Raw genomic sequence first — 15,539 nt, 5'->3', positions numbered from 1 at the left:
TTAAAAAGTTTTAATATAATAGGACGTTGTAGGATGTCCCTACAAGAGTCTTCGCAATTTTAGATGTTTTCTTGCAACACAAGTTTTTAAGATTTCTATGTTAAGGGCTTTATCAAGAACACGATTGGAGGGATCAAAAACTGCTAATTCGTAAGGGCCATTGAACTGACCTTTTTTTTGTCAAAATTTTCATGTCATTTTTATTCTATATATTATTTTCATCCATATTCTTTATTTTTATTATTTTGTTTTATTTTAAAAATAAACATATACACTAATTTATTGATAAATGAATAAATTCAATTATATTTATATGTTATATTCAGGTGTAAAATGAACTTTAATCAACGGTATAACATCTTAATTTATTTTAAATTGAACTCTAGTGGCAATCTTTAAAATCTTTGATTTATTTTATTGTTTAAAATTGACATAAAAGTATTTTATTATATTATTAGCCACCTAATATAAACCAAATTGAAATAGAAATATAATATTAAATTAGTAAAAACAAAATTCTTTAAAAAAATAGTAAAAGAAAAATTTTGAATTAATTCAAATGATTTAACTTATAATTAAAAAATATATATGTTAACATAACTATATGATGATGATATGTAAGGGAATTGTTGAAACAATACGAAATTTTAATACATTTCTATACCATATAATTCTATCTAGATTTTCGAAAAATGTCTCCAGGAGTAAAATTGGGAATTTTAGAAGATGGGGGACTAAATTGAAAATTACAAGAGGAAAAAAAAAAAAAAAACGAATCCCCTGCGATTTCACTCACATTCAGCTCGCTTCTCCGCAGCAGAATCATCAATCGCGCGCTCCGGTAATCGCTCCTCTCTCACCGGACTTCTCTCTCTCTCTATCGTCCGTCGCCGTCAATCTCACTCCCTCGGCTGCTTCGAGGTTTGTTCCCGAGTAATATGATTGCTGCAATCGCGATTAAATGTTTGTTTGTGTGTTTTTGATCAACCCCATTATCGCTCACAGTTACGAATTGTTGTTTGAATCTCAAATTTTCGAGAGTAAGTAGCAGATTAATGGTTTAATGTCTTTGCAAATGGCAGTCGCATTTCTCCTTTTGGGATTCCGGACGTTCTCTTTGCAATTCTTTTGCTAGCTTATTCGTTATCAGATGTAGACGGTGTTTAGTATCATCAAATTAGCAGAGATCTTAGTAGAAACATGTCTCATGAACTTTTTGTTTGAGTGGTTCATTATTGGAGGTTGATATTCTTTGATTTCGACGAACTTTTTTTTAGTAGTTGCGAGGTATAACTTGTTGTAGTTAATGCTTGATAATCGAATCTCATGTCTGCAAGTTCAAGAACTTCTTTGAATTTTTGTAAGAGTTAACTTTTAATTTTCTATTTTCTTAACAGTAGAATTATTTATTTAATTTTTACCTTAATTAATTACCATCATGGTTTTTTTCCATATATACCTTGCGAGATCTTTTTGTATTGAAGTATATGGTCTTTCGAGGGCTTTGCTTTTCTTTGGTATCACGTAATTGAAATTGATTAATTAAAGTGTGCAGGGTTGTGGAGATTGAATGATGTCTGCGAACAAATCAAATTCCCTCAAGGAATATCTTAAACGCTATGAAAGTAACACTGAAGAGGACAAGAAAAAGAAGAAGAAAAAGAAGAAGACAACAGTAGCAACGAAACCGAATGCTCTAGGTGTTCTAGTCGTGGATCAAGATCCTGTGTGGCAGAAACCAATAATTATTGAAGAGGATAATGCTGATAACTCGACCGGTAAAGTATTAGCGTGGTTTATGAATGTGTATATTTGTCTTAGGGAAAATTTGGCCATTCTTTTTACATCCCCATTCTCCTGCAATGCAGATGAGGAGCCCCAAGTTGATGAAGATATTGAGGTTAAGCGAATGAGGAGGCTCGAAGAACTAAAAGCCAAGCGCCCATATAATTCCATAAGTGAAGATGGAAGTGGTTGGGTTTCACTCTCTCCAAACCGTGCAAATTCTAGCACGGTGAACTCTGATATATCTCCACCTCGTAGAAGAAGGGCTCGGAATGATACGCCTTCTCCACGCAATGAGTTGGAGCCTCCAGTATCTGGTGAAGAAGGTAACGATATTTCACCTGTATGGAGGAGGCAGGGCCAACATCATACCTCGCTTGAACATGATGAAAAGCCCACAAGCTCTGCTTACCCAAGTTCCGACTCATCTCCACCACGCAAGCAGAAGGTTTATAGAGACTCACCCTTACAAGGAGCTAACTCAGGGCATTTGGATTCTGCACAAGAAGATATTGATCTATCACCTCCACGACAGCGAAGGAAGCGTTACCATACTCCCTCACCTGAACCTGATGAAAAACAAACTGTACGATCTGTTTCCCCACAATCTGATATTTCACCTCCTCGTAGATCAGATAGGCATACGTCTAAAGCAAGTTTAGGGGGCAACCACAAGGCTGCAGGGTTGTCTGACCTTTCTCCTCCTCGACGCAGAACTTCTGATTATGCAGATGATGCTCATATATCACGTGGATCTGATCTTTCACCTCCAAGGAAACAGAGGAAGGATGTGAGGGGGAATCAATCACTTTCAGATCAGCATTCGAGGAATCGTGTTGTTACTGATGCTTCACGTGAATCTTTGCCGTCGGATGTTTCTCCACGTCGGGAAAAGCAAAAGCCGCTGCCTGTTTCAGTCTCCTTTAAACAGCCACGCAAAACTGGTTTGATTACTCAGCAAGAGTTTGGGGAAGAAATGTCTAAAACTAATAAAGAGGACTGGACGAGGTAACAATGTTCATGTGATGGCTGGAATACTACATCATTTTATCTTAAAATATTATGGGTTAAATAGGCGCTTCTGTCTAAGAATTTTTTGTCCATCATAATTATCTTCCTTTTCCGCAATTTTGATTCGAAAATTGGATGGCAAGTTTTTAATGAAATAGGATATCCTATGACCAGAACATACAAATGGCCAAAAAATTAGAATAGTTAAGAGAGAGAGATTTTTTGGAATTTAGATGACTTTTTTGTAGTGCTTGTCCATAGTTCTCATTGAGTTTTATAAGTTGATGCATGTCTAATTATGCTTCATGATGGAGAAACTATAGTTTGGTTTTGATCATTGCTTTAGACCCTTATTTATTATTAATTTTTTTTAACAAGAAACAACAGTTTCATTGAGAAAAATGAAAAGAGATACCAGAAGAACAAAAATGGCTTACAAAAAGGCAGCCTAGAGAAAGGAAGTCCCATAAAAAAGGGACTCCAACTCTAAAAGAATGAGGCCTAACGGATAAAGGTCTTAGAAACCGAGTCCCATAATAAAGTATTAAATTTAATGAGATCCCATACATAGTCCACAAATTTCTCTACCCCCTAAACAGTCTATGATTCCTCTCCAGCCAAATACCCCATAAAGTAGCCAAAACACAAGTCTGCCACAAAAAATGCGTCCATAGACTTTTTGGAATTTGGATGACATTTTTGTAGTGCTTGTCCATAGTTCCCTTCATTGAGTTTTATAATTTGATGGCATGTCTAATTATGCTTCATGATGGAGAAACTATAGTTTGGTTTTGATAATTGTTTCAAACCCTTATTATTTTTTTTTATAAGAAACAACACTTTTATTGAGAAAAATGAAAAGAGATACAAGAAGAACAAAAAGGCTGCCCAGAGAGAGGAAGCCCCCTAAAGAAAAGGACTCCAATCTAAAAGAATGAGGCCTAACGAATAAAGGTCTTAGAAATCGAGTCCCATAACGAAGTATTAAATCTAATGAGATCTCATACATAGTCCACATATTTCTCTACCCCCTAAACAATCTATGATTCCTCGCCAAATACCCCATAAAGTAGTAAAAAAACAAGTCGGCCACAAAAAATGCGTCCCTTTTGTAATGATCAAAGAAATATGGTTTTTAAATGCCATTTAGCCCATTGGGACTCCTTTTTGTAACCCTTTGACCTTGTGAGGATATCTCATCTCCCCCTTTGTATGCTCTTATTAATGCGTCCCTTGTGTTTAATTTTTTAATTTAGACTTCATTTCATTTTTCTTTGAGAAGCATGGTGAAACGTGCTTATGCCTTGCATGGTCATGCTTTGCAAAATGAAAATGCTTTTCTAATAGTTTTCAATTTCTATATGGATTTACTAATTGTGGGATAACCATGTTTGTTCTTACTTCTTCTAGGTTTAAAGAGATGAATCCTTCGGCAAGTAGTAATGCGGAGCCTGTATATCGTGACAGGATTAAAGGTTGGAGAATTGAAATCTCACCTTTCTTTATCTTGTAGGAAAATTGGCATTATGTGATATTATCTACCTCACACTTTAAAAATTGCAGGGGATCGCATTTCAAAAGAGGAATTCTTAAAATCACGAGGAAAAATAGAAGAAAAGCCCAAGGTACTTAGAAAATTTGACGATGTCATTTTGAGTCCTATGTTACTATTGCTATGGGTTACAGTGTCTATCGGTTTTCAGGGTGCTTTTATGTTACTTTTATCGAGTGGTTAGACTGTAACGTTAACTGTTTCTGCTCTCTCTCTCTGCTCTCTGTAAATGCTCTCTGTAAATGCTCTGGGTATCAAATAGCTTGATTGATGAAGGGAAAGAAGCTAGGGACCTAGAATATGTAAAAGATATTACTGTAACATCATTAAACATTACATGTGTCTTTTGGTAAACTTAATTTTATTGTGATTTTGGATCTTTTAGCTCTCCTTTGGAATTTTATTTATTTTGTTTCAACTTTATGTTTTATCTTTCTCACTCCTTTGGAGTTTGTATCCTTGAACATTTTATGTTCCTTTTCATTTATCAATGAAAAGTTCGTTTCCTGTTAAAAAAAAATTTTATTGTGATTTTGGAGGATTGAAATTAGAGAAGAGTTATTATCATAACCTACGATTTTATCAAATTTCATTGTGGCTGCTTGTGATGATTTTCCTTCTCAGGAGATAAAGTTCTTACCATAACCTATGCTTTTATCTAATCTCATTGTGCCTGCTTGTTTTGATCTTACCTCTCAGGAGATAAAGTTGGAATGGGGCAAGGGCTTAGCTCAGAAACGGGAAGCAGAAGCTGAACTTATGGAATTAGAACTCGAGAAGGATAGACCATTTGCACGGTCAAGGTAAAACTTTTTTTTTTTTTTTTTTTTTATAAGAAACAGACAAATTGTATTCCATACACAAAAAAGGACAACCTAAAGGCAAAGGGTTGAGAAAACCCTCCCCAAAGAACTATACAATCACAGCTTTCCAATCCCGTATAATCATTTGAAGACTATAATTACAAAAAACCTTCTTATGGATGGAAGCCCACCAAGAAGTCATATGCTGTATATTCACACAAAGAGAATCCACCGAGGACTTCTTATCTTCAAAAAGTCTACTATTCCTTTCTCTCCACAAAAGCCAAAGTAAGGCTCTAGCCATACAATTCCATAGAATAAAAGCTTTACCCCTTAGGGCCCTTCCCCCGAAGCCTTCTGAAATAAACTCATCTATCTTTCGTGGGAAACAAAAAGACACTCCCACCACGGCAACAAAGTACAACCACACTGAAGAAGCCACCTGACAATGAAGGAATAGATGATCTAGTGTCTCGGAATCCTTATTACATAACAAACACACCGACGGTGAGGGAGACCATGTGGGAAGTCTACGCTGAAGCTTGTCGGCTGTATTAATCCCCCGATAGAACATCGACCACAAAAACACTTTTACTTTCTTTGAAACCTTAAAGTTCCAAATCTGCAACGAAATGGAAGTGTTCATTTTTGGAGAAGGGGAAGTTCAGGGCCAAAAAAGCTGAATTAGTTGAAAAAACCCCACTTGGATCCTCCTTCCACCACATTCTGTCTTGACCCGGCCCAAGTAGCACTCCATCCAACTTTTCAGTAAAAGTAGCCCAGCTATCTAGTTCTCTGTCGAAGAGGTTTCTTCTAAAAGCCAAATCCCACGTTTGAGAAACAGAATTCCTTTGGCAGCGAGGGCTTTGGCAGCCAAATCCTAGGTTTCTGTGCAGCGCTCTCCTTTGGCATCTTTGGAAAGAGAGAAATAGTAGACTTTTTGAGGACAAATCTGTCCCTTTAGATTTTTTTTTTGTGAATACAAAGCATACAGCTTCTTGGTGTGCCACAATCCACAAGAAGGCTTTTGGAAACTACAGTCTTTTTTTTATTTCACAGGATTGGAAGAATGCGATTTTATAGTTCTCTTTGGGGAGTGTTCTCTCTACCCTCCGCCTTTAGGTTGTTCTCGCCTTTTTGGGCTCTTTTGATTTGAATGCATTCTCTTTGTTTCTTATAAAAAAAAAGAAATATAATTCCAACACTCTGAAATCGAAGCATCCTTCTTGTTAGACAGCATAAACATGTCGGGAAAAACAGTGGCAAGGGGGGAGGGGGAGGAATCTGCCCAAGTATCTTCCCAAAAACGAACTCTATTTCCGAGGACACCTTGAAAGCTACAACATTCATAAAACCATTGCGCGCACTTTCAATATCTATCCAAGGTCTTCCAATCGAAGAGCCTGTGTTGCATTTAGTAAACCACTCATGTGAATTCACCCCATATATAGCAGCGATAACCCTTCTCCACAAGGCTTTTCCTTCTAAAGCAAACCGCCAAAGCCACTTCATCAAAAGTGCTTTGTTCCTCAACTCAAGGGAGCCCACTCCAAGGCCCCCCCGCCTAGTAGGCAGCGCTGTCCAAGACCATTTAACCAAATTTCCCACGGGCCTATGGGTGCATCTATTGAATAATCTCTGATTTTGATATCTTTATCCTCTTGCCTCTTATTTCCTTCATTTAGGATTCATTATTGTCTGAGTTTTGCTAATGTCCGGAATTCTTGAAAGTTGAATCCAAGTGTAAATGTCATTGTACTTTTATGGGACTAGAAGGCTCTTTAATGTCTGCCCAATTGTTTTCAGGAATGATGCTGAGCTCGACTCAATGTTGAGGGATAGAGTGAGATGGGGTGATCCTATGGCACATTTGGTGAAGGTAATTAATTGAAATGCTAAAATGAGTTGAAGTTTAATAATTGATATTAGGTTTGACCTTTTGCCTTGGACATATTACAGAAAAAGAAATCCGAAATGGCTCTTCTTGATCTAGGAGACAGTGAGAAAATGAGGGAATCAGGGTTCATTATTCCTCAGGACATTCCAGCACACAGCTGGCTAAAAAGAGGATTGGATGCTGCCCCTAATCGATACGGTATAAGACCAGGAAGACATTGGGATGGAGTCGATCGTAGTAATGGTTAGTTCATTTGTGGTTCATTTCTATATTCTTGCTTGGTGTCCATCATTTAAGATGATCACTGTCTGTTTGGGACCTCATAAGGTTTAATGTTTCTTTATGGGGTCTGTTTCGAAATTGTTTTGTAACTATCAGTTCGGTCATATTCTTTTGGATTGGAGGCCCTTTCTTTAGTTTGGCTTCTCTCTTTAGTTTGGCTTCTCTCTTTAGGGCTTTGTTTTTGTATGCCTGTGTACATCCATTTTGTTTTCATTATTCTCAATGAAAAGTTTGGTTTCTTATAAAAAAAAAAAAAGGTGCTCACTGTCTTACCCAGCCCAAAAAATTGTGGCATCAAAGATTAGACTCGAGCAAGATTAGACCCATAAGCAGATTAGACTCTTGAGTGGTACAATTGAAACTTCTCCAAGTGTGAGGACAAAATTTTAAAATAGGTTTAAAAAGTGACCATTTTGGTCTCTTAATTCTTGTTTCTTTCAATCACAATTTTAACATTACACTTTACTAACTAAGAGATGCATTCATGCATTTGTATTAAGGGATTTTCATTGTGTATAAAATTTGTGTTAAAATATTACAAATAGGGACCTACTTAAAAGTATAGCAGCCAAAATGGATGTTTTAAAAGTACAAGGGCTAAATTGAAGAAAAGTTGATAGTACGGGGACCAAAATGGACCTTTTGAAAGTATAAGGACCAAATGAACCAAAGCTGAAAGCATAGGTATCAAAATAGTATTTAAACCTTAAAAATAATTCTAGTTTAGGGCAAAATATATAATTTTTAACCAGGGAAAAAAAGTCAGTCAGCCCTTTGTATATCCTTTTTAACTGCAATGTGCTTGAAAAACAACAAACGCCGTCGTTGATTCTGTGTTCTGATCTTGCAGCCATGTTCTTACATTGTTTAATTGGTTTTTCTTGTAGGATTCGAGAAGCAAATGTTCAAGAGGATGAACGAGAAACGGGCTACAGAAAGGGAAGCATATCTTTGGTCTGTGTCTGATATGTAACGTGAAAGGGTGTGCTTAAATGGAAGATATTTCCTGCAGTGACATATCAGATCTTTTCGAGGTCAAGTTTTCTTATTTGTATTTTCGTTCTTAATTAGCTATTCAGGAATTGTTTTCCATATTATATTTGATACGGCAAATATGCAAATTTAACAAGATTCCAAGGGTAGTATTTGTTCTTTCATCTCGCTGTTTCTTCCTTTGTTAATATACAAAAATACCTAAACGTACCATAACATAAAGTTATGGGCTTACTTACCATTTTAGTTCTTGGTTTGAATATGATCCTTAGTTTTAAGGTTAAATTATAAGTTTCTTCTTCAAACTTTGGTTGTGCAGTCTTAATAGGTCCCACTGCCCTTGCTAGTCTCCCACTTTAATACCCCTCCCTTTTCCACCTTCCTTCTAAAGTATTTGCCTCCCTTGAAAGTTTGTTTCGGAAATTTCTTTGGGCGGGGAACAAGGAGAAAGATAGCATCCATCTCCTCAGATGGGAAAAAGTAAAGTTGCCACAACATGTGGAAGGTCTCGGCGTTATTGACTTGAAGCTATGGAACACGGCCTTCTTAGCCAAATGGATTTGGCGGTTTCATATTGGGAAACAGGCTCTTTGGAGAAGGGTTATTCTTGCAAAATTCGGGGTCAAACATTTTGATTTAAAGCCAGATGACAAGTCATTAAATTCCTCCGAAGGCCCTTGGAAGTCTATTTACAGACAAACTAACAAGGCTCTCTGATCTACACCAACATTTACTGCAAAGTTGGAAATGGACAGTTTACCCTCTTTTGGTTAGATCTCTGGATTGGTACAAGCCCACTGATGAGTGCTTTCCCTCTATTGTATCAATAGACTCTGAAAAAACTAGCTTCTGTTGCAGAATTATGGGACGACAACTCTAAGGCATGGAATATGCACTTCCGAAGGAATCTCAATTCTCAATGATGATGAAATACAGGAACGGATGTCTTTATCCTCCATATTATCATCCTTTTTCGCCACAAAAAGAAGCGACCGTTGGGTTTGGAGGATTGAAAAAGACGGTATCTTCTTTGTCAAATCACTAACCCACCATTTCAACCAAAACACACCCAGATCTCGCCTCTAGAATCCATTTGGAGTTCAAAATACCCGAATAAGGTAAAGTTCTTGATCTAGGAGCCCAGCCACATCTGCCTAAATACTTTTGATAAGCTGTAGAAAAGGCGCCCTAGCGGGACCATCTCTCCTTCCTGGTGCTGTCTCAGTAAAGCAAATTTGGAAACACTCACACCTCCATGTTTTGCTCACTGTCCTCCAGAATTTGGTCTTTCTTTCTCTCCATGTTCGGCTGGCAGATGGCCTTACCAAACAGTATCAAGGATGGGATGGATTCTAGTTCTATACACCACCCATTCAGGAATGAAAGGGCTACATTATGGTTGAACATCAACAGAGCATATATATGGACTATATTGAAAGAAAGGAATTCTAGACTCTTCAAGGACATTGAGCATCATCAACAACAACTATCCATTTTTTGGCTTTATCTTGGTGCAAATATGTACATCCACAGTTTGATCTCTCATATCCAATAGGAGAAGTTTTTTGTAACTTCAATGGACAGGATTTATTATTTTTTGTAATTTCATGCCATCAATGAAATTTGTTTCCTATCCCAAAAAAAAATAGGTCCCGAACTTCCAGAGTATCTATTTGATTGAGCTATTAGACACAGCTCCAAGGACCTACTAGACAATTTTTAGATATGAGATTGATAATTAAAGGACCTATCATATGTTTTATATAGTTTAAGGACCTATTAAAAACTTAGAAGTTAAATGACTAAACTAGTAATTTAATTTAGTTTTAAAGTTTATTTGATTAAGTTTCCTGAAATGTTTTTGTCATTAACAGTTTTCTTACATGACATGTCTTCTTCGGACAAGGGGAAGAAATGATGACTATGAGAGCTAACCTTCAACACAAAGGTATGTGTAAATGCTAAATTGGTCGACTTTATTTAACTTCCATGGCTCACCAAGGTGCATAGTTAGGTATTCCATATAAAGGTCTATGTAGGTAGAGCCTTCTAATTCAGAAGTGTATGGGTGAGTTTTGTCAGATTTTAAGTTTTTAACTGTACCTGTTCTTCCAAGTTTACTGGTAATGTGTTGATATCAATTTGGATTGGAGAGAAATTTTATATAAATGACACATCAATTGAACTATGCTTGCTTTGACACAAAAGTAATAGCAGTAATAGCGGGGAGTTTTGATTATTCTTAAATCACCATCCCAAGGAATCTGGATGGTTTGGAATGAAAATGATTGGAAATGTTGGGTGGTGGGTTTTTAGAATATTTGTAATATCTAATCTTTTAATATAAAGAATGGTAGTAATTTTTTCTTTTCCGAAATGTATTGCATTGTCAAGTATATAGTTTTAGATGTAACATTTGATTGGCTCTCATTATTATTTGGTTTAAATGCTATATTTTTAACTTTGATTCATTTTAATTTATATACTTTCAAAATATTTATTAATCTATATTAGTTTATGTAATTTCAATTTTCACTCATTTTAGCTGTTTTAATCATTCTGCTTTCAAAGGTGATCATTATTTACAAAAATTTTATACATAGGAAAAAAAATCGAAATTTAATAGATGACGTGTCATTGAGATGTCGAAATATTATTATTTAAAATCGAAAGGAATTTAAAAGCAAAAGTAATTTTCCACGTGGAGAGAGAGACGTGTGAGGATGGGAAGGCAGGTGAAAAGTATGTGGCTGATAGTGGGGGCTGCTACGATGCTTTGATTCATGACGTGACTTTTCTCAAGGCCATTTTTTCCCCAAAGAAGAAGAATAAAAAAAAGTGATACAACGAATTTTCTTCGAATATTCCCCCAATTTTCCTGGAAAGTTGTATTCAAAAGAAAAGGTGATTTTGTAGTATAAATTTGTATTATAAAATTTTCATTATGTATAAAATGTTATAAATATCAATTAAGTTAATCAGATCAAAATGAATATTTTAAGATTACATAAATTAAAATGAAAAAAATTGAAAATATAGAGATTAAAGTTGACATTTGGGAATAAAGTATCAAAATAAATAAAAGTCGAAAATATAAAAATCAAAATATTTTTTTTTAGAAACAATATGTAAATCCGAGTCTAAGATCCCTAATACTATGTTAGAGATATGATTCGTGAGAAAAATCTAATATTACGATAATACATTTTTTGCTTTTATAAATAATTTTATTTAGCTCATCCTAGAACACCTACATCTACTACCACCAAGATCTGTATAACCGCGAGGATCGTGTTCTCGTATTACTATAAATTTTAAAATAAATAAATAATAAAATTCAATAATTAATATATGCAGATTACAGAACAGTTCAAAGAAAAGGTATATGTGACAGAGTAGTCGCTTTTTTCCTGTGGTAGATTCTCGTCCTCATGCTCCTCCCACGTCTATATAAAACCTGAATTTCCTCAACTCTCCCAATTCCCATCTCCATTTTCGCCGTTTCTGAATACCCATTTCCAGAGGAACACAAATTTTCAACACCCAGAAGAAGCTTTTGTATCTCCGCCGACGATGACGGTTTCAAAAGATGAAAATTCCGTCGACAGGTAAATTGCACTCCCCAGTTGGTTTGTGTCTCGGTTGATTGAATTTGAATGCATTTTTGTTTCTAATCTCAATATGAAACTTGCGCGTATGATCGCTAATTAATTATTTATGGCCGAATTTTCCGATGCATTCTGGTGGTGGCTGTTGTTGAGATTTGAGATTGGAGATTGGAGATTGCTTTTTGTTCATGCGATTAGATCTATTTCTCGAGGTTTATTGTCTTGTGAGAATTTAACTGACTTTCAATGTTTCTCGAAAGCGTTTCTGTATTCTTAGATTTTTTTTCTTTTGTTTTTTTAATCTGTGAATTTTCTTTTCCAGTTTGTTAAATTGAACCTTCCACAGAGATGTCTCATACGTAAGTTTTTGCTGTCAAATTCAGCGGCCCCCATGTTTGTAAGATTGGTTAGGACCACATACTTTTCAGGGGCTAAAAAGAGAACAGTGAAGTTATTTATTTCGACGGTTGAAGAATTTGGTGTATTATTTTAGATCATTCAAGGGCTATAAATTTCTGGCAATTGTGTATGACCAAATTCTGATGCTCTCACCCTGTGATACCTTGAATCCAATACTCAACGTATGATTGTTTAGTCATCGTACTGACCTCTAATAATTTATACCTAGAGCCTAGACGCTTCTCTAAGAACTTGGCATTCGACCATTTTACCTTTTTACCCAAGACTTCGAATTGCAGCATGGACATTTGACGATTTTTACCGCCAATTGGAAAGCAATAGTCATGTTTCTAATCCTCCAATCTACCAACAAAATATACCATTTGATCCCTTTACCAGCCAGCCAAAATTTTTATAAAATGTATCATGGAGGGATTTTACCATAAATCCATTGATTCTATATTACTTCATTACTTCTTACTTTTTTAATACTTAGCGTGCATGGGATTGAGGGTAGTCTTTTTTTACTTCAAAAGGGGGGATACTGGATCATATATATCTATATATACATATAGATAGACTTATTGATTCACGCCTGATATTTTTCTATAGTATAGACTAATAGTATCAACTTATATGTCAATGTTCTATTCGATGGGATCGAATATAAATCAAATAGAAATTATCTTTCGGAGAGATGGCCGAGTGGTTGATAGCTGTGACATACCAGCCCCCGTCAATTTCCATTTGAGGCACTGCTACTCACCCATTCTCTTCCCCATATAATTCTGAAACTCACAATCCATTCCTACAACATGATTCTATGAACCCACATGCAAGATTCAACTCATATCATTCTAGCATGCTGCATAACCACAAAACATACATGCTTTTATTTCAACTCATAACATTTCAGTATACCACAAAACCACAAACATACATGATCATATCCGGTAAAAAATCTGTTAAACTTTGTTGGGAGAGTTAACCCAACTATATGGGCTAAATTAAAACCAAGCATAAACCATAGGGAATGAAATATTTATTTAACCTAAATAATCTGTCTCAAGAGAAATAAGAGCACGAGAATGGAACATTGTTCATAACAAGTCTCCAGTCGAACACAAGACTGAGTAAAAAAGTTCAACGGTTCAACCAAGCACCTTTGTTGTTTTTCCTTGTGTGTTTTTACTGCCTTCATGAGTTTGGTTTGCCTGTACTATTCTGTTTTCCTTATTGCTTGCACTGTGTGGAGCCAGCAAAAGCCCTCTCACCGCACTCGCTCCTGTGCAAGCCGTTCTGTTCGATGTAGATGGAACATTGTGTGATTCAGATCCTCTCCATTACCATGCCTTCCGGGAAATGCTTCAAGAGGTTGGTGCCGTGTTGTACCTATGAAAGGAAAACAAAATAAAGAGAAATCGTCTTCCTTGTTCACTTGAATTTAAATCTATAATCATGCTATGAGCAATTTTTTGTTCTATCATGGTTTTTTATTGAGAATCCATACATAGGACAAATGAATCACTTGTTATTTCTATCTTAGAAATTAAAGTTGTAAAGATGATAAGGTGACAAGTTCAAGAACTTAAGCCCTTCAGTAGTTAATCTGATCTAAACTCATAATATAAATTAGAATTTTAGACCTTGCCTATATTATATATACCCTTCAATCCTGAAAATGCCTCCGAATGAGTTTAGTTTAGATTTCTTAAAAAAAAAACATACAAAATACTGATTTATCTCATGTATTTTCAGGTTTTAAGGAATTTTTTTTTGGAATCATGAACCCTACGGCCTTCTGGTGGTCACTTCCACATGTTAATAGTAATTTTTTTTCGATATAGAAAAATATCACGAGGCATAATTGTATAACCACATGTTACTTTCTCTGGATCATTGATATTTTGAAGAAATATGGGGCGGTAACAGATGCTGATATGATTTGCAGATTGGTTTTAATGGTGGGGTTCCAATTGATGAGGAGTTTTTCATTAAAAATGTTGCTGGCAAGCATAACGATGATATTGCCCGAGCGATCTTTCCTGATGATTTTGAACGAGGTTTGAAATTTTGTGACGAGAAGGAGGCTATGTTTAGGAGGTATATCTTTCTCTTCATATCTTAAAATGTTTCATATAAGTCTGAGACCGATGTAACTGAGGAACTTAATGCTTTACAGATTAGTTACTGAACAATTAAAACCTGTGAGTGGCTTGTATAAAGTGAAGAAATGGATAGAAGACAACGGGTTAAAACGTGCTGCAGTTACAAATGCCCCTCGACCAAACGCCGAGCTCATGATCTCCATGCTTGGTCTTTCGGATTTTTTCGAGGCCATTATTATAGGTGATGAATGTGAGCATGCCAAACCACATCCAGACCCATATTTAAGGGCTCTTGAACTACTCAAGGTGTCAAAGGATCACACTTTCATTTTTGAGGTCTGCCTTCCTTTGGATTGCACTCTTTTTTGCCCGAGTGTCGGATCATCATATTTCGAATTTGACATCTCGATTGCTTTGTGTTGTTAGGATTCTGTATCGGGGATCAAAGCTGGAGTGGCAGCCGGGATGCCTGTTGTCGGTATATCTACGAGAAATCCCGAGCACTTGCTGATGCAAGCAAAGCCCGCCCTCCTCATAAAGGACTACGACGATTCAAAATTGTGGGCAGCTTTGGACGAACTCGATAAGAATAGAGGTACAGCTAATAATGCTTGATCAATCTATCGTCTTTATGGAATGATTGATCAATTAACTGGTATTCTCTATCTAATATTTGAATAACTTAGCTGTAGAAAGAACCTTCTTATTCTTCAGCTTTAGCTCTTAATACCAATCCTATTACAGTCAAAATAGGATGGTTAAATAGTTTTAGGCACCATTGTCAATGTGCTAAAGGTCATTGGAAGGCCTTTCAAATATAATACCATTTGTACTTTTATTTTCTTCAATTGCATTTAAGACATGCCACATATCAGCTATTTTCCACGTATTTGCATTTCGAGAAGTCGATTTCATAAGACGACACTTCTTGTGTGTCGTATAAGAAAAATGATTGAAGGTGGCTGTCACAATGTCGATGACTATTAGATGCAGCTTCGAGATTTGAATGCTTCTTAGTAACTACTCGATATAGGTTTGAAATACATTTTGATACATCCAATGATGTAAAACTACCATCCACACAACAATTGGCTCTTGAGC

The 15,539-nt window shown here is 35.9% G+C and overlaps 2 protein-coding genes across 4 annotated transcripts; both read left to right on the top strand.

The window, feature by feature from the left end:
- Positions 1-746: 746 nt before the first annotated feature.
- LOC111022658 (pre-mRNA-splicing factor of RES complex protein) lies at positions 747-10,511 on the top strand. Of its 2 annotated transcripts, none has more exons than XM_088118535.1 (10): positions 747-921; positions 1,556-1,778; positions 1,869-2,793; positions 4,207-4,271; positions 4,360-4,421; positions 5,048-5,151; positions 6,958-7,030; positions 7,111-7,291; positions 8,218-8,364; positions 10,198-10,511. In XM_088118535.1, the coding sequence occupies exons 2-9, from the start codon at positions 1,571-1,573 to the stop codon at positions 8,301-8,303; spliced, it is 1,704 nt and encodes a 567-aa protein (XP_087974661.1). In that variant the 5' UTR covers positions 747-921; positions 1,556-1,570; the 3' UTR covers positions 8,304-8,364; positions 10,198-10,511. The 2 variants fall into 2 exon arrangements, with proteins under 2 accessions (XP_087974661.1, XP_087974662.1); XM_088118536.1 differs by having other exon boundaries at positions 1,549-1,778.
- Positions 10,512-11,699: 1,188 nt separating this feature from the next.
- LOC111022659 (Haloacid dehalogenase-like hydrolase (HAD) superfamily protein) lies at positions 11,700-15,286 on the top strand. 2 transcript variants are annotated; one of them, XM_022299853.2, is made up of 6 exons: positions 11,700-11,931; positions 12,254-12,290; positions 13,590-13,704; positions 14,282-14,433; positions 14,513-14,774; positions 14,865-15,286. In XM_022299853.2, exons 2-6 carry the CDS (start codon positions 12,280-12,282, stop codon positions 15,051-15,053), a joined length of 729 nt encoding a protein of 242 aa, XP_022155545.1. In that variant the 5' UTR covers positions 11,700-11,931; positions 12,254-12,279; the 3' UTR covers positions 15,054-15,286. The 2 variants fall into 2 exon arrangements, with proteins under 2 accessions (XP_022155545.1, XP_022155543.1); XM_022299851.2 differs by lacking the exon at positions 12,254-12,290 and having other exon boundaries at positions 11,703-11,931.
- Positions 15,287-15,539: the final 253 nt, after the last annotated feature.

This window comes from Momordica charantia, assembly GCF_013281855.1.
Source record: "Momordica charantia cultivar OHB3-1 chromosome 10 unlocalized genomic scaffold, Mcharantia_2.0 BLBB01000010.1, whole genome shotgun sequence".
NCBI classification, from domain to species: domain Eukaryota; kingdom Viridiplantae; phylum Streptophyta; class Magnoliopsida; order Cucurbitales; family Cucurbitaceae; genus Momordica; species Momordica charantia.
Note: the sequence above shows the minus strand (reverse complement) of the source record. Positions and strands in the feature narration are given on the sequence as shown.